Here is an 18,814-nt window from a genome sequence, read left to right as displayed (position 1 = left end):
ATTGGTTTATATTTTTGCTTCTGGATATTTATATAATATTTTTATGAAACATATTGTTTCAGCTGGAAAGTTGAAGGTTTCCAAAGTTTTGAATAGAAAAAAGGCCATTCAAGATGGTTGAAAGCAGTGTTACGAGTCTGTTCTTGAGACGACAGAGTGTCTTGGTCTCGTCTCGGTGTCAGATACATTTGTACTCGGTCTTGACTCTATTTTCTTCTCAAGACCAGCCGAGTTCAGAAAAAACTAAATTATCAATTTCCATTCAGTCAGAGAAAAAAAGACACTTTGCCAGGCCAAATATACACTCCTTTCTTTAAGCATTAATATCTTAAGTCTTCATATCTACACTGAACAAAAATACAAACTCAACATGTAAATGTTTGTCCCATGTTATATGAGCTGAAAAAACATGCCAGAAATGTTCCATAAGCACAAAAAGCTTATTTCTCTCAAATGTTGTGCACAAATTTGTTTACATCCATAGTGAGTATTTCTCCAGGAAAGCCGGCCAGAGCAGTTGCTAGACAATTGAATGTTAATTTCTCTACCATAAGCTGCCTCTAAAGTAGTCTTAGAAAATGTGGCAGTATGTCCAACTAGCCTCACAACCGCTTGCGTCGTGTGAGCGACCAGATTGCTGATGTCAACAATGTGAACAGAGTGCCCCATGGTGGCAGTGGGATTACGGTATGGACAGGCATAAGCTACAGACAACAAATTTGCATTTTATTGATGTCCATTTGAATGCACAGAGAGACCGTGACGAGATACTGAGGCCCATTTTCGTGCCATTCATCCGCCGCCATCATCTCATGTTTCAGCATGATAATGCACAGCCCCATGTCGCAAGGATCTGTACACAAATCCTCGAAGCTGAAAATGTCCCAGTTCTTACATGGTCTGCATACTCACGAGACATGTCACACATTGAGCATGTTTGGGATGCTCTGAAATGACAAGTATGACAGCGTGTTCCAGTTCCCGCCAATATCCAGCAACTTCGCACAGCAATTGAACAGGAGTGGGACAACATTCCACAGAGTGGAAAAAAATAGTAGACCACAAGTCTGGTTCATCCTTGGGAGCAATTTCCAAATGCCTGAAGATACCACTTCCATCTGTACAAAAAAATAGAACACAAGTATAAACACCATGGGACCATGCAGCCGTCATACCGCTCAGGAAGGAGATGTGTTCGGTCTAATAGAGATGAAAGTATTGGTGTGAAATGTGCAAATCAATCCCAGAAAAGCAGCAAAGGACCTTGTGAAGATGCTGGAGAAAACAGGTACAAAATTATCTATATCAACAGTAAAACGAGTCCAATATCCCAACCGTGAAGCACAGGGGTGGCAGCATCATGTTGTGGGGGTACTTTGCTGCAGGAGGGACTGGTGCACTTCACAAAATAGATGGCATCATGAGGTAGGAAAATTATGTGAATATATTGAAGCAACATCTCAAGATATCAGTCAGGAAGTTAAAGCTTAGTCGCAAATGGGTCTTCCAAATGGACAATGACCCCAAGCATACTTCCAAAGTTGTGCGCCAAATTGCTTAAGAACAACAAAGTCAAGGTATTGGAGTGGCCATCACAACAAAGCCCTAACCTCAATCCAATAGAAAATATGTGGGCAAAACTGAAAAAGCGTGTGCGAGGGAGGAGTCCTACAAACCTGACTCAGTTACACCAGCTCTGTCATGAGGAATGGGCCAGAATTCACCCAACTTATTGTAGGAAACTTGAGGAAGGCTACCCGACATGTTTGACCCAAGTTAAACAATTTAAAGGCAATGCTACCAAATACTAATTGAGTTTATGTATGTAAAACATCTGACCCACTGGGAATATGATGAAAGAAATAAAAGCTGACATAAACCACTCTACTATTATTCTGACATTTCAAATTCTTAAAATAAAGTGGTGAACCTAACTGACCTCAGACAGGGAATTTTTCATGGATTAAATGTCAGTAATTGTGCAAAACTGAGTTTAAATGTATTTGGCTAAGGTCTATGTAAACTTCCGACTTCAACTGTATATATTGTATCTTTGTGTATGCCGCTCTGACACCATTCCTTAGATTTGTGTGCACTGGGTAAATGTTGTGAAATTGTTAGATATTACTGCACTGTCGAAGCTATAAACACAAGCATTTTGCTACACCTGTAAAAACATCTGCTAAACACGTGAATGTTACTAATAACATTTTATTTTAAAGTACAGCGCAAATAAGTAATTTGAAACGACAGTTCAACATTACTTTCTGAAAATTTCGAGAACATTTAAAGTTTCTTGAAATGCAGGCGCAAAAGCATCAAGCGCTATGATGAAACTGGCTCTCATGAGGACCGCCACAGGAAAAGAAGAGGAAGAGTTAACTGTGCTGCAGAGGAAAGTTCATTAGTTACCAACCTCAGAAATTTCAGCTCAAATAAATGCTTCACAGAGTTCAAGAAACAAACACATCTCAACAGCACCTGTTCAGAGGAGACTGCGTGAATCAGGCATTCATGGGTCGAACTGCTGCAAAGAAACCACTACTGAAGGACACCAGTCATAAGAAGAGACGTGCTTGGGCCATGAAACAATGGACATTAGACCAGTGGAAATCTGTTCTTTGGTCTGATGAGTCCAAATGTGACATTTTTGGTTCCAACCAACGTGTCTTTGTGAGACGCAATATAGGTGAAAGGATGATCTCCGCATGTGTGGTTCCCACCGTGAAAATTGGTGTCGGGTGCTTTGCTGGTGTCAGTGATATATTAAAAATTCAAGGCACACTTAATGAGCATGGCTACCACAGCATTCTGCAGCGATACGCCATCCCATCTGGTTGGCGCTTAGTGAGACTATCATTTGTTTTTCAACAGGACAATGACCCAACACATCTCCAAGCTGTGTAAGGGCTATTTGACCAAGGAGGAGAGTGATTAAGTGCTGCATCAGATGACCAGGCTTCCACAATCACCCGACCAAAAAACCCAGATGGTTTGGGATGAATTGGACTGCAGAGTGAAGGAAAAGCAGCCAACAAGTGCTCACCATATGTGGGAACTCTTTCAAGACTATTGGAAAAGCATTCCAGGTGAAGCTGGTTGAGAGAATGCCAAGAGTGTGCAAAGCTGCCATCAAAGCAAAGTGTGGCTACTTTGAATTATTTAAAAACTAAAATACATTGAAATACACTTTTTTGGTTAGGACATGATTCCATGTGGGTTATTTCATAGGTTTGATGTTTTCACAATTATTCTACAATGTAGAAAATAGTATAAAGAAAAAAAAAATTAAATGAGTAGGTGTGTCCAAGGTGTAGGAACTGTATGTGTAATGTTAAAGCTGATCTACCCCCTTTGGGATAAAATATTGAATTTGGCCTTTCCAGTTCCTTTTTTGTCATTTAGCAGATGCTCTTGTCCAGAGCAACTTACAGTTAGTACACTTATCTTAAGATATGTGGTTGTCCCACCAGCTAACACATGAAGAGAAAGTACATTTTTCCTCAATGACGTAGCTATCAGTACAGTCAGAGCTATACGTGTGGGGGGAGGGGTGTGTCAAGTGCAAGTGCTGGTGAGGGGGAGCATTATTTAAGATACTGTTTGCAGAGGTAGGGTTTTAGATGTTTAGGATAGGGAGGAGACTGCTGTCCTAGCTTCAGGGGGAAGCTGGTTCCACCATTGGGGTGCCAGGAGAGAGAAAAGCTTAGACTGTGCTGAGCAGGAGCTGCCCTCCCATAAGGGTTGGAGGGCCAAGAGGCCTGAGGTGGCAGAACGGAGTGCCCGGGTTGGGGAATAGGGTTTGAGCATAGCCTGAAGATAGGGACGGGCAGTTCCTCTTGCTGTTTTGTAGGTAAGCACCGTGGTCTTGTAGCGGATTCAAGCTTCGACTGGAAGCCAGTGGAGTGTGAGGAGGAGAGGGGTGACATGAGAGAACTTGGCAAGGTTGAAAATCAGGCGGGCTGCAGTGTTCTGGATAAGTTGCAGGGGTTTGATGGCACAAGTGGGGAGCCCAGTCAACAGCGAGTTGGAGTAATCTAGCCAGGTGAGGACAAGTGCCTGGATTAGGACCTGCAGCGCTTCCTGTATGATGTAGGGTCGTACTCTACGGATGTTGAAGAGCATGAACCTGCAGGAGTGGGTCACTGCTTTGATGTTTGTAGAAAACGATAGGGTGTTTGTCCAGGGTCACACCAAGGTTATTTTTTACTCTGGGGGAATGACACTGTGGAGTCGTCAATTGTGATGGAAATGGTCTTTGAGCGTGCAGGCCTTCCCCGGGAGGAAGAGCAGGTCCGTCTTGTCAAGCTTGAGGTGGTGGGCCGACATCCAAGCTGAGATATCTGCCAGGCACACAGAGATGCGTGTCAGAAGGGGGGGTAGTAGTTGAGTGTCATCTGCATAGCAATGAAAGGAGAGACCATGTGAGGATATGACGGAGTCGAGTGACTTGGTGTATAGAGGAGAACCGAGCACTGGGGGCGAGAGTACGTGGTGCAGACACACGTCACCTGGTAGGAGCGGCCTGTCAGGTAGGTTGCAATTCAAGAGTGTTCAGAGCCTGAGATGCCCAGCCCTGAGAGGGTGGAGAGGAGGATTTGATGGTTCACGGTGTCGAAGGCAGCGGATAGATCTAGAAGGATGAGAACAGAGAGAAAGAGTCAGCTTTGGCAGTGCAGAGAGCCTCTGGGACACAGAGAAGAGCAGTCTCAGGTGAGAGTCAAGATCGTTCTGAGAGAGATAATGAGAAAGTTGGTGTTGGTTTCTTGAGGAGGGGAGGAACTTTGGACATTTTGAAGTCAAGAGGGGACAGAGCCAGTGGTCAGGGATGAGTTGATGAGGGAAGTGAGGAATGGGAGAAGGTCTCCAGAGATGGTCTTGAGAAGGGAGGAGGGGAGTGGTCAAGTGGGTAAGTTGTCAGGCGGCTCGACCTCAGGATGTCATCTGGAGAAAGAGGTCAAGGTGTAGGGTTGATCTGTGTGAGTGAATTTGTCAAGCTTTTTTCCAAAGTGGTTGACAAAGTTGTCCACAAAGAGGGGGGGTGGCGGATTAAGGAGGGAGGAGAAGGTGTAAAATCGTTTCCTAGGGTTTGAGGCAGAAGCTTGACATTTAGAGTGGTGGAAAGGGGCTTTCGTAGCGGATACAGAGGAAGAGAATGTAAAGAGGGGGAGTGAAAGGATGATAGGTCCTCTGGAAGTTTAGTTTTCATTCACTTTCGCTCAGTGGCCAGCAGCCCTGTTCTGTAAGCTCGCAATAAGTCACTCAGCCACGGAGCAGGATGGAAGGGCCAAGCCAGGCCGGGACAGTGCGAGTCATAGGATGCGGAGGAGGAGAGTAGGGTCGAAGAGGCAGAATCAGGAAACAGGAGGGAGAAGGATTTGGCAGAAAGGAGAGATGATAGGATAGAAGAGGAGAGACTGGTGGGAGAGAGAGAGTGAAGATTGCAACGGCGCATGACCATCTGGGTAGGGGGTGAGTGGTTTGTGTTGGAGAAAAGAGAGACAGAAAAGGAAACAAAGTTGTGATCAGAGAGCTGGGGGGGTTGCAGCAAGATTAGTAGGAAAGCAGTCTCTAGCAAAGATGAGGTCAAGAGAGGCAAGGACGGGAAAGAGAGTTGGAAAGAAATGAATCAAAGGCAGACGTCGGGAGGTTGATATCGCCAGGTACGAGGAGTGGTGAGCCATCGTCAGGAAATTAGGTTATCAAGGTGTAAAGCTCATTGAGGAACTGTCCAAGGGCACCTGGTGGGCGATAAATCACAATAATGTTACGCTTGAATGGAACAGTAGTAACTTGAAGTAACAGTATGTAATTCATATGAGGAGATGGACAGGTGAGAGGGAGAAAAGAGAAAATCTTCACTTCGGAGAAATGAGTAGACCTGTGCCCCGACGACCAGATGCTCTCGGACTACGAGAGAAAACATGGTCAGATGAAGAAAGAGCAGCTGGAGTAGCAGTGTTCTCTGGGGTGATCCATGTCTCCGTCAGGGCAAAAAGTCAAGGGCCTATTTTTGTTTTTTGAAAACATATTTTACCCCTTATTTTTGTTAGCACAAGACGAGTTCCGTGACACTAATGGGAGACTTAGAGATGAGAGTCTCCCCATTCCACAATGGGTCATATTACACTGAACAAAAATATAAACACAATGTGTTATTAAGTGTTGGTCCCATGTTTCCTGAGCTGAAATAAAAGATCCCAGAAATTTGTCATACGCACAAAAAGCTTATTTCTCTCAAATTTGTGCACAAATTTGTTTACACCCCTGTTAGTTAGCATTTCTCCTTTGCCAAGATAACCCATCCACCTGACAGGTGAGGCATATCAAGAAGTTGATTAAAACAGCATGATCATGGTAATTGGAGTTCTCCAAGATCTGATGCTACTGATGGTCATCAGTAGCCTACCGAACTTGCTCACTGCCTGGTCCTCAGCACTCTATTGTCTCTCTAATCACTCTTACATCAATGCAATGTAATCGAAAATCTAATCAAACACTTCATGAGAGCCCATGAGCTCATTTTGTGCAACATTTCTATAGACTATGCAATTGCGAGAGATAACAGAGTGATGGCCTATTATATTATAAAGAGGAGGATCCCATCAGCTTTCTATAGACTATGCCTTTTAATTTATTTCTCAACTTTCTTAATATGAAGCACATTGATTATCTTTACAACAGTAGTATAGCCTACCTGGCCGGCATGAAAATTAACCATGGGAAAAGTGTCCTCCATTCGCTAATTAAGTGCATAGATGACATGTATTTTTTCCCATTGCCCCTGTTTCCAGACAGGTGCATGATAATGGTCCCTTCTAAATCAAAACAAAATTTCATAGATATTACTTTCGACACATAAAGACAAGATTAAATCAAGAATAGTCTGATGGCGGAAAATATTAGCCTATCACTTGTGAACTATATATTATCACTTGTGAATGATACCCAGCGTAAGGCAAGAAACAACTTTTCCCCCCTACTTTTTCTAATCATAGTCGCACACCTCATGTAGCCTAGCCCATAGGCCTATGTTTCGATAAGGTGGTGTCACAACTAAACAGTGTCCAAATAACTTCATAAAATTAGGCACATTCATCCGCTTTACAAGGGTTGTTGTAGAACCTAACTGGCATAAATACGCAGCACATGAGTTTCAAGTTTGGGGAAGATAATTTTCACCATAAAAATGCACCTTTATAATAGAAGCATTTACATGCATAATCACATTTGCGGTCACTTTTGATAATGGTGTTTTCCCACTAATGGTACATTCACGCATATAGTCTACTGCCGTGTGTGCATTGCTGCGCTTATGTGAAGAAATAGCCTAATAGTTAATCACATTTTAAGCTAAACTTTCTGATTTGTTGCGTCAGCCTCATTGGGTAAAACATTTGAAATCTATGGCATCCCACAACTGTCCCATAAAAATTCAGATTATTTCATGCACAGAATTGGTAAACTTTTATACTATGGGGGATAGTAGATTGACATAGGCTAGTGCTTTTGCTGTTCGTTAGGCCTACACATCTTGTTGGCTGACGAAAAGTAAATGTGGATCCTTCTTCCAATATACACCACGGAATTGGACAAGGACGCACGCAGTTGCGACTCCAAAATGTCTGTCTTCACTTGTAGCCTGTGAGAAAGAGCCGATCACGTGATGGAGAGCCATGTGAGTGAGAGGTGCTTCGGGGGCACTCAGGGAGAAGGGAACAATGGCCACAAAAGGCATGGATTTAAAAAAAAATTGAGGCATTATCAAGTGCTTGTCAAAATTGTGAATGAGAGGCTGATGAAGTGTGTACAGCCCGATCAAAAAAACTACTTTTTTCAAGTCATCATTAGGATCGCATCATGAAGCCTTACAATGTATTAATAATCAAAAAACGTGTAACCCAATGTCTGTAGAACAAGTAAAATTAAATGAATAAGCATATTGGAGTATCTATTTATTTGCTAACCACTCAACACAGAATAGCCACATGTGCGCACTCCCTCAAATTGTTTGAAGACAATATCCTTTCTATTTTATTCAACTGTATTCTTCATACTCTAAAATAATGCCACGGAATTCTAACCAAATCTTGTCTGCTAAATTAACTAGTGTAGCCCACAGCCATATGGCATAGCCAGATCAGGACTTAGGCATAGCCAGATCAGGACATAAGGGCAAGGATTAATTGAGAAGGTGTAGGCTGTATTACATAGATTAGACTTTTTAAAATGTAGATGTTCCAAAGGTCTGCATCAGTGGCTTATGGGCTGTGTGTAGAGGCCAAGAAATGCTAAATGTGTTTGTTAATTAAATGGTAAATTACCGTGAGGACTGACAGTTATTTGCTTGACAATCACCGGCTCACTAAATTTCGTGACTGCCACAGCCCTATTTGTAGCCCAAACAGTTCAGACGCTAAAGACACAAGTTGGCATATCAGTGTTCAGATGCTAAAGATGTTTTGGTGAGAAGACTTTCAGGATGTCTCATTGTCTGACAAAAACCGCTGTAGCTCGGCCACATTCCATCACAGATGCGGAAGGCCGACATAGGCAGATGCAATGGATTGAAACGAAGCCCATGCAAGAAAACAGATATATCTAGCTTAAACTGATGGGTTTGACAGGGATTTTTTTTATTATGTTACTTAGATTGACGCACGTGTGTGTCAATAAACACAATCTTGTCATTAATAGCGTTGTTGCTCCTAATTAAAGCATTTGTATCCTTATCTTTAAAAATTATAAACTGAATGAAACGATCATTCGTAAAAATACAAAAACTTCACAGATCTTCATTGTAAAGTGTTTAAACACTCTTTCCCATGCTTGTTCAATGAACCATAAACATTTATTGAACATGCACCTGTGGAACGGTCGTTAAGACACTGACAGGTTACAGACGGTAGGCAATTAAGGTCACATTTATGAAAACTTAGGACACTAAGAGACCATTCTACTGACTCTGAAAAACACTAAAAGAAAGATGCCCAGAGTCCCTGCCATCTGTGTGAATGTGCCTTAGGCATGCCGCAAGGAGGCATGATGACTGCAGATGTGGCAAGGGCAATAAATTGCAATGTCCGTACTGTGAGACGCCTAAGACAGCGCTACAGGGAGACAGGACGGACAGCTGATCGTCCTCGCAGTGGCAGACCACGTGTAACACCACCTGCATAGGATCGGTACATCTGAAGGTCACACCTGCGGGACAGGTACAGGCTGGCAACAACTGCCAGAGTTACACCAGGAACGCACAATCCCTCCATCAGTGCTCATGCTGTCCGCAATAGGCTAAGAGTGGCTGGACTGAGGGCTTGTAGGCCTGTTGTAAGGCAGGTCCTCACCAGACATCACCGGAAACAACGTCACCTATGGGCACAAACTCACCGTCGCTGGACCAGACAGGACTGGCAAAAAGTTCTCTTCACTGACGAGTCGCAGTTTTGTCTCACCAGGGGTGATGGTCGGATTTGCGTTGATCGTTGAAGTAATGAACGTTACACCGAGGCCTGTACTCCGGAGTGGGATCGATTTGGAAGTGGAGGTTCCGTCATGGTCTGTGGCGGTGTGTCACAGCATCATCGGACTGAGCTTATCGGACCCCCCTTTGTTCAGGGACACATTATTCCATTTGTTAGTCACATGTCTGTGGAACTTGTTCAGTTTATGTCTCAGGTCTTGAATCTTATGTTCATAGAAATATTTACACGTTAAGTTTACTGAAAATAAACGCAGTTGACAGTGATAGGACATTTCTTTTTTTGCTGAGTTTACCTGGTTTGGCGAGTGTTCGTTTTGTGAGAGGTGTGAGATGTTTACCAGGTTTATTTTCTATTAAATCGCATGCTTTACTGGAGTTTAACCTGTAGTTGTTGGCTCTCTTCAAAAGTAAAATATATTATTCCTGCTTAAGTTCAGGAATTGTATTTTCTTCTTTTCCTTGTAAATATTTCTTATGAGTTCTTTCTAAAAAAAAAAAAGAAGTTTGTCTTCTTCTCTGTCTACATTTGCAACGGTAAAGGTTTATTTTAAATCACTTACGTATTTCATAAATTTCAGGGTCTTGAAAATGTGCCTGTTCATTCTCCATATTCTGTCACTAACTGTCATTTGTAGTTGGGAAAAGTAATATCCAGGTGTCCTGTAAATTATTTGTATGTAGATATGACATTTTTCCACCTCTTTGGAGGCTTCTTAAAATGTGCCTTTTGAATTGCTATGTCTGTCTAACTTGTCAAATATGTGATTTAAGTCACCTGCTAAAAAAAAAATTAAATGTTGTACTTTTCGTTCAAAAACAAGGAAATGTCTTAGTGACACCAAACTTTTGAAAGGTAGTGTATATCTAAAGAAAACAGATTTGCCCCTAGGGGGATATGCAATGAAATAATGTGTATTTCACTCCATGTAAGGTACATTACAAGATTAAAAAGCAACCCTCTCGGTCTGGGGGCTGGGATATAAGGGAAGAAAATGTGTATTATTTATCAGGATGCCTACACCTCTGCTGTTACTATAGTAGGTAGCAGCATAGGCTTCTCCAATGCAGCTCCCCTGTAAATGTTTTTTTTTATGCAACTCTTGCAGGAAAAATACATCTGCTGACAATTCCATGTAATAATAAGATGAATCATAGTATAAATACATAATTATATAGTCGGCCAAAAGTTTTGCCATGCAAATGAATTGGATCCCCCTAAAATATTTCCACTGCATTTCAGCCCTGCCACAAAAGGACCAGCTGACATGTCAGTGTTTCTCTCGTTAACACAGGTGTGAGTGTTGATGAGGACAAGGTTGGAGATCACTCTGTCATGCTGATCAAATAAAAGACTAGAAGCTTCAAAAGGAGGGGGGTGCTTGGAATCATTGTTCTTCCTCTGTCAATCATGGTTAACTACAAGGAAACAAGTGCCGTCATCATTGCTTTGAACAAAGAGGGCTTCACAGGCAAGGATATTGCTGCCAGTAAGATTGCAGCTAAATCAACCATTTATCGGATCATCAAGAACTTCAAGGAGAGCGGTTCAGCAAGTGCCAAGACATAAAGTTGATTCAGCTGCGGGATCGGGGCACCACCAGTACAGAGCTTGCTCAGGAATGGCAGCAGGCAGGTGTGAGAGCATCTGCACGCACAGTGAGACGAAGACTTTTGGAGGATGGCCTGGTGTCAAGGGCAGCAAAGAAGCCACTTCTCTCCAGGAAAAACATCAGGGACAGACTGATATTCTGCAAAAGGTACAGCAATTGGACTGCTGAGGACTGGGGTAAAGTCAATTTCTCTGATGAATCCCCTTTCCGATTGTTTGGGGCATCTGGAAAAAAGCTTGTCCGGAGAAGACAAGGTGAGCGCAGCGCTACAATCAGTCCTGTGTCATGCCAACAGTAAAGCATCCTGAGACCATTCATGTGTGGGGTTGCTTCTCAGCCAAGGGAGTGGGCTCACTCGCAATTTTGCCTAAGAACACAGCCATGAATAAAGAATGGTACCAACACATCCTTCGAGAGCAACTTCTCCCAACCATCCAGGAACAGTTTGGTGATGAACAAAGCTTTTTCCAGCCTGATGGAGCGCCTTGCGATAAGGCAAAAGTGATGACTAAGTGGCTTGGGGAACAAAACATTGATATTTTGCGTCCATAGCCAGGAAACTCCCCAGACCTTAATTGCATTGAGAACTTGTAGTCAATCCTCAAGAGGCGGGTGGACAAACAAAACCCCACAATTTCTGACAAACTCCAAGCATTGATTTCGCAAGAATGGGTTGCCGTCAGTCAGGAATTACCCCAGATGTTAATTGACAGCATGCCAGGGCGGATTGCAGAGATCTTGAAAAAGAAGGTTCAACAGTGCAAATATTGACTCTTTGCATCAACTTTATGTAATTGTCAATAAAAGCCTTTGACACTTATGAAATGCTTGTAATTATACTTCGGTATTTCACAGTAACATCTGATAAAAATATCTAAAGACAATGAAGCAGAAAGCTCTCTATTTGTGTCATTCTCAAAACTTTTGGCCACGACTGTACATTACGGATATTATATAACGTGTGACCATGGAGAAAGAACAGACATTTAACAGAGAGAACACAAAAAATATGAAGTACTTCTTTGTACTTTGAGGCACTGTGCCTTTTTAGGGATTTTAAACTCCAACTCCTCACAAATTAGAATATAGTGGCTGGTGGGTGCTCTACTTGGAGAGAGTAGGTCCAAAAGAGACCGAAGGCATCACACCTAATTCAGGAGTGTCTGATTCCCTCCCAGCCACACCATCCCAATCCCAACTCCACTCTCACCAATAACAACCATTGAATATTAGCTATAGATGGCAAACAAGGAATAATAATGACTAGAAAGCCTCTCCTAATCTACCCAGAACGTTTATTCATTTTAGTGCCTATCCAACCTAGTGTGTGTTTGTATGGATGTGTGTGTATATCTGTTAGGTTGGATAAAAAGCAGAAGGCATATTTCAACCCTGTATGGACTAATAAAGGCTGTATCACAGCCGGCTGTGAATGAGTCCCATAGGGCGGCGCACAATTGACCCAGCGTCGTCCTGGTTCAGCCGGTGTAGGCCGTCATTGTAAATAAGAATGTTCTTAACTGACTTACCTAGTTAAAAAAAGGTGATATATAAATAAATGTATTTAAAATAAAGTCTTATCTTATAGCTGTTCTATGGATGTGCGTGGGTGTGTTTGTGTATACGAACGGGAGTATGAGGGAAGAGTAAGGGATAGTGAATATGAATATGTCTAGGAGGGTGGGAGAGAACAGGTGTGTGGATGCATAGGCTATATGTGGGGTGGGAATGGTAAGTCGATGGATGGATGGGTAAGTGTGTCTGAGAGGAAGGGAGAACTTTAACCCCTGACCCACACCATAAAAGAGCTGCCAGAACCCTCATTTACTCAAGTGTTTTCTTTGTTTTGGCAGTTACTGGCAGTAATTACTTGATGTTCAAATCACAAATGAGCTTTACAGGTGGATACAGTTGAGAAAAGACTGCAGACACTAGAAAATGAACATTTCCAAATGAAAATGTGTGTGCAAGTATTTATGATTGCGAAATAAGTTGTAGCGGGGTTAACCTCTGCGCACGGAACCCGCTAGCGGGCTGAAATTCCACAACATGAATAGTGATTGCTACATAAATAGTCATATTAAACATTCATGAAAATACAAGTGTATCACATGTATTGAAAGCCTAGAATCTTGCTAATCCAACTGCATTGTCAGATTTAAAAAAGGATTTACTGCGAAAGAATACGATGCGATTATCTGAGCAAAGAGCCCCATAATTTTTTTTTTTACCAGCACATGCGTAACATAATCACACACTGCATTAAAATAAATAGTTTACCTTTGACGATCTTCGTCTGTTTGCAATTCCAATGCTCATTGTTACACAATGAATGATCTTTTGTTTGATAAAATCTGTTCTATAGCCTAACACAAAACATTATGTGAACGCCTGTGTCGTGAATTCCATCTCATTCCATTTTCGACGACACATTCCAGGTAAATAACCCACACAGAACGTGACTTTTCCAGTCATGTTTGGTTTCACTGCAATCAACTGGTTTATTTGTAACACAATCAAAAGTGATGGACCATTTCGCGGGACATATTGACTGAAAGAAACCGATTTGACGACAACAAGTCATGACATCATTGGGCACCAATGATTTGCCCGCTGTTTCGTTGATTGACTGTCTTTTAACCCAATGACCACTGATCGTCTTGAAATCTAGCTGGGTAGAGAGCCAATGAGCTGAGGTAAACGGCAATAGGTCAAGTTTATGTGTTGCAAGACCAACCCATGTAGTAAGCTCCAGGGTAAAGAGTCATTCGCTATTGAAGTTTCATACCGGAAGGAGAAACACATATTACGCACTGCATTGTTTGGTAAACGTGCAGATTTAGCTGTTTATATATCAATCAGTTTGGCGACTAAGTCAGGGAAAGCTAAATCTAAGTCTAGATATACAGATGTACACACAATTTTAGAATAAATTGATTGGGAAAGTGAGACAGATTGTTGAAGGACGATTCATTTAGCGATTGTGGAGGAATATTTTTTGAACAGGAGAGGACATCGTTTTGGACTGGTAAGTTCTTATCATGCTAATGCCCTTGTTTGAAAATAATAATATAAAATATTATTTGTGATTTTTTTATTTATTTTTGAAGCATTATATAAACATGTAATGTCATGAAATGTGAGATGCGTGTCTGCCGGCCCACCCCAACCCACATGAAATAGCCTATTTGAGGCTGTTGAGGGGAGGGCAGGCCCACAAAAATGGCCAAAGTGAAATGGAGACAGTAGATACAGCCGGTCTGTTGTAATATAATAAAGACAATAGATCTAGCTGAAATGTAATAATATATTCAACCTTATGTTCCCTTTACTCCATATATATATATATATATATATCAGTTTATTATACCTGTTGAATAAGGGCTCATATGTGAAACTATTCTAACTGCACATTTTCTTTCACAGTGACACTGACTCCGAATGGGAGTCTTATCCAGTGTCCTGTGTGAATTTAAATATGCTCTCTCTAATTCTCTCTCTCGGAGGACCTGAGCCCTAGGACCATGCGTCAGGACTACCTGGCATGATGACTCCTTGCTGTCCCCAGTGCACCTGGCCTTGCTGCTGTTCCAGTTTCAACTGTTCTGCCTGCGGCTATGGAACCCTAAACTGTTCATTTTTACTCGAGGTGCTGTCCTGTTGCACCCTCTACAACCACTGTGATCTCCACCCGGCACAGCCAGAAGAGGACTGGCCACCCCTCATAGCCTGGTTCCTCTCTTGGTTTCTTCCTAGGTTTTTGCCTTTCTAGGGAGTTTTTCCTAGCCACCGTGCTTCTACACCTGCATTGCTTGCTGTTTGGGGTTTTAGGCTGGGGCTATATACATTTATTTGATTTTATAGAGGACTGAGGGTCTTCCAAATATTGAAAGTGTGTAAATAGTTACCCATGTTATTTTTTTCCCATTTATTTTTCTCAATTTTTGGAGTTAGAATACCATTTTGGTATTTTGTATATAGTTATTTGTTTCAAAATGTATACCTTCACCAATTTTGCCACTTGGGTACATTTGGGCTACTTGTGTGGGACACCTGGGTGACTTCATGATAAATGTCATGTAACACACTCGTTTTGGAAGTTATCATTCTGAAACTTTGCACAAGTACTGTTGCCCTCTTATATTTTTCACTGAAATTGTCCCTATCATCCTATCTGAATGTTTGTTTTATCTTGTTCATTTTAAAGATGATACAAAAATAAAAATCGTATGTTTTTTTCCATTGTTTTATCTAAACCAGATCTATTGTGTTATATTCTCCTACATTCAATTCACATTTACACAAACTTCAAAGTGTTTTCTTCAAATGGTACCAAGAATTTGCATATCCTTGGTTCTGTGCCTGAGCTACAGGCTGTTAGATTTGGGTATGTCTTCAGGCGGAAATTGCACAAAGTAGGGGGGAGCTCTAAGAGGTTTAAAAAAAAGCTTTGTAGGCCTAGTACCAGTAGTGACTGCAGTTATAATGGTAGTAATAAGGCTAGTTGTAGATCATAGAGGATTAGTATAGTAGGCTAGAGGAAGTACTATATCCTAAGAGAACTGATTTAAATTTAAAAAATATCTTAGAAGGCATACCTGCAGTTGCTTGATGGTGTCCCCTCCCCTCCCGATGACTAGGCCCACTTTGTTGGCTGGGATGAGCATCTCGTGGACTGAGCTGTTGTCCTCAGCCTCGCTGTGGAACCCAGGGCTGTTTCGACAGCGGTCCACTATCTGCCCCAGCATTCTTTTGGCCTGCCTGGTGGAGAGCAAACAGTTGCATATCAATGATATATAGATGTGATGTATTTTTAGGTAATACCAATTACATACTGTACCATGATTGCCTAATATGACTGCCTACAGTGTCAACATTTTATGATTAGTCCATAATGTGGTTTTTAAAACTGTATTATGTATGGTCAATTACTGTAATATTATGGAGTAACAGTTAAATAAATGTGTAGTTTTGCAGTTAATACAGTGTGTGAGCATCTATAGACCATCAATAATGGGACATATTGTTCTTTTCAAAATGACAAAGGATTGTTGATGATACTGCTACTGAGTTTATAGAATTTCTTTCACGTTCAACGTCTCAATATAGAAACTCACTCAATGCTCTCTGGGGTTCCATTGAGGGAGCAGGCTCTGTCCATCATACCGCCACTCTCTACAATGAGAAAGAACCACTGGCATACAGTTAAAGGAGTCAAGTTTTTGAGATAGAACCCTTTCAGTACAGAACATAAACGGTCATGATAATGCATTTTGCATCATCACCTCATTGCTGACAGCCTTGATTAGCTTGTGTCCTACTGTATGTTAATGAGATATACAATTAAAAGCAATCTGATATTGGTTATTATCTAACATAAGGACAGGAAGTGTTGAGAAGTGTGTGTAGTCACAGACATTAAGGGACATACTGTACGATGGGGCCGACAAACATCGCAGCTCTGCCTCTTGCTCCTAAGCAACTTCGCAGTATTTTGTTTTTTTGGTGTGTTAATTCTTACATTAGTAGCCCAGAATGTTTTTTGCGATATTACATACAGCCGGAAATAACTTTGGGATATCAGAGCGGCGGTAACTAACCAGCATTGCGACCAGGAATACGTCTTTGCCGAATTGGATTCTTTGTTCTTACCCCCCAGGGCAATTGAACTTACCCCAGAGGCTGCTCCAAGATGCCACCGGAGGAGAAGAGGTATTCTAGTCCGACTCAGGAGGCGTGCACACCATCCACCACTTCCGAGTATATTACTAGCTAATGTTCAGTCTATGGACAATAAAGTAGACAAGCTCAGGGTGAGGATCTCCCTCCAGAGAGACATCAGGGACTGTAACATACACTGTATCACAGAATCATGGCTCTCTCCCGAAATACTGTCTCCATCCATAAAGCCAGCTGGGTTCTCAGTACCTCCCACAGACAAGAATAAAGAACTCTCCTGGAAGAAAGGCGGTAGTGTGTTTCATGATAACACACAGAAACTCAAGTCCTTTTGTTCACCCAACCTAGTATATCTCACAATCCAATGCCGATGAATTACCTCCCAAGAAGATTATCTTCGGTTATAGTCACAGCTGTGTATATTCCGCATCAAGACGATACAACGGCGGCCCTCAAGGAGCTACACTGGACTGTGTGCAAACTGGAAACCACATATCCACATATTGACTATAGTTCAGCCTTCAACACCATAGTGCTCTCAGAGCTCATCATTAAGCTTGGAGCCCTGGAACTGAGCCCCGCCCTGTGCATCCTGATTGGATGCCCCCAGGTGGTGAAGGTAGAAAACAACACTGCCACGTCGTTGACCTCAGTTTACAGGGAGGAAGTGAAGACCCTGGCGGAGTGGTGCCAGGAAATTAACCTCTCCCTCAACGTCAAGAAAACTAATCACACAGCCAAGACAACGCAGGAGTGGCTTCAGGACAAGTCTCTGAATGTCCTCGAGTGGCACAGCCAGAGCCCGGACTTGAACCCGATCTAACATCTCTGTAGAGACCTGAAAATAGCTGTGCAGCAACGCTCCCCATCCAACCTGAGATAGCTAGAGAGGATCTGCAGAGAATGGGAGAAACTCCCCAAATACAGGTGCCAAGCTTTTAGTGTCATACCCAAGAAGACTCAAGGCTGTAATCGCTGCCAAAGGTGCTTCAACAAAGTACTGAGTAAAGGGTCAGAATACTTATGTAAACATCATATGTTTTTTTTATTATTCTAAATTAGTAAACATTTCTAAAAAGCTATTTTTGCTTTGTCATTATGGTGTATTGTGTGAAGAGGGAAAAAAAATGTGGAAAAAGTCAAGGGGTCTGAATAGTTTCCGAAGGCACTGCACTCGTGACGCACCGATATTACATTTTTGGCCAATACCAATAACCGATATTTAAAATTGTAGCTGCCTTTTAAGCATTCCAGTACAGTTAACACACACACAAACACACATGGACGCAGCGGTCTAAGGCACTGCATCTCAGTGCAAGAGGCGTCACTACAGTCCCTGGTTCGAATCCAGGCTGTATCACATCCGACCATGATTGGGAGCCCCATTGTGCGGCGCACAATTATCCCAGCGTCGTCCGGCCGTCATTGTAGATAAGAATTTGTTCTTAACTGACTTGCCTAGTTAAATAAACACACACACACACACACACACCAAAACGTTATTAGTTGGCATTTACTTATGTCCCCATTACCAGTAAAACATAATCAAAACCTATTTCTGTCACTTACTTACTTACTTACTTACTTACTTATGTACATATTCTTTATCCCCTTACACTGTGTATAAGACAGTAGTTTAGGAATTGTTAGTTAGATTACTTGTTGGTTATTACTGCATTGTCGAAACTAGAAGCACAAGCATTTCGCAACACTCGCATTAACATCTGCTAACCATGTGTATGTGACAAATAAATTTGATTTGATACTTGCTGTGCTGTTTCGTTGTTCATTTGTTCAGTCGTTTCATTCTCAACCAGGATTCCTATGAAACGCTGTTTGGGTCTTTGCGTGTCAATTTGACATGTCAAATAAGTTTGTTGATCAATCAGGACCTGAATATGACTGAACGTCACATAATAATTTTTTACGTAGTTATTACACATGGATTACACCATCACTCGTATTCCATATGTCATAACGATTCATCGATATGTATGCTATGACGCTGGTATAGTTGATCATTAAAAAAAAGCTAGCTAGT

General features: G+C 41.9%; 1 protein-coding gene across 9 annotated transcripts in view; it reads right to left on the bottom strand.

Annotated features, from left to right (window-relative positions):
• The window catches only part of LOC135545911 (far upstream element-binding protein 3-like), an 87,622-nt gene that overhangs the window by 47,723 nt on the left and 21,085 nt on the right, over positions 1-18,814 (bottom strand). For all 9 annotated transcript variants that reach the window (XM_064973891.1, XM_064973917.1, XM_064973926.1 and 6 more), the window contains 2 exons: positions 16,212-16,269; positions 15,693-15,855 (listed from right to left, as the gene is read on the bottom strand). In XM_064973891.1, the coding sequence (XP_064829963.1) occupies positions 15,693-15,855; positions 16,212-16,269 (221 nt within the window). The remainder of the gene's footprint in view (positions 1-15,692; positions 15,856-16,211; positions 16,270-18,814) is intronic.

Source organism: Oncorhynchus masou, chromosome 1, assembly GCF_036934945.1.
Source record: "Oncorhynchus masou masou isolate Uvic2021 chromosome 1, UVic_Omas_1.1, whole genome shotgun sequence".
Taxonomy (NCBI): Eukaryota; Metazoa; Chordata; class Actinopteri; order Salmoniformes; family Salmonidae; genus Oncorhynchus; species Oncorhynchus masou.
This window is presented reverse-complemented; position numbering and strand designations above follow the sequence as displayed.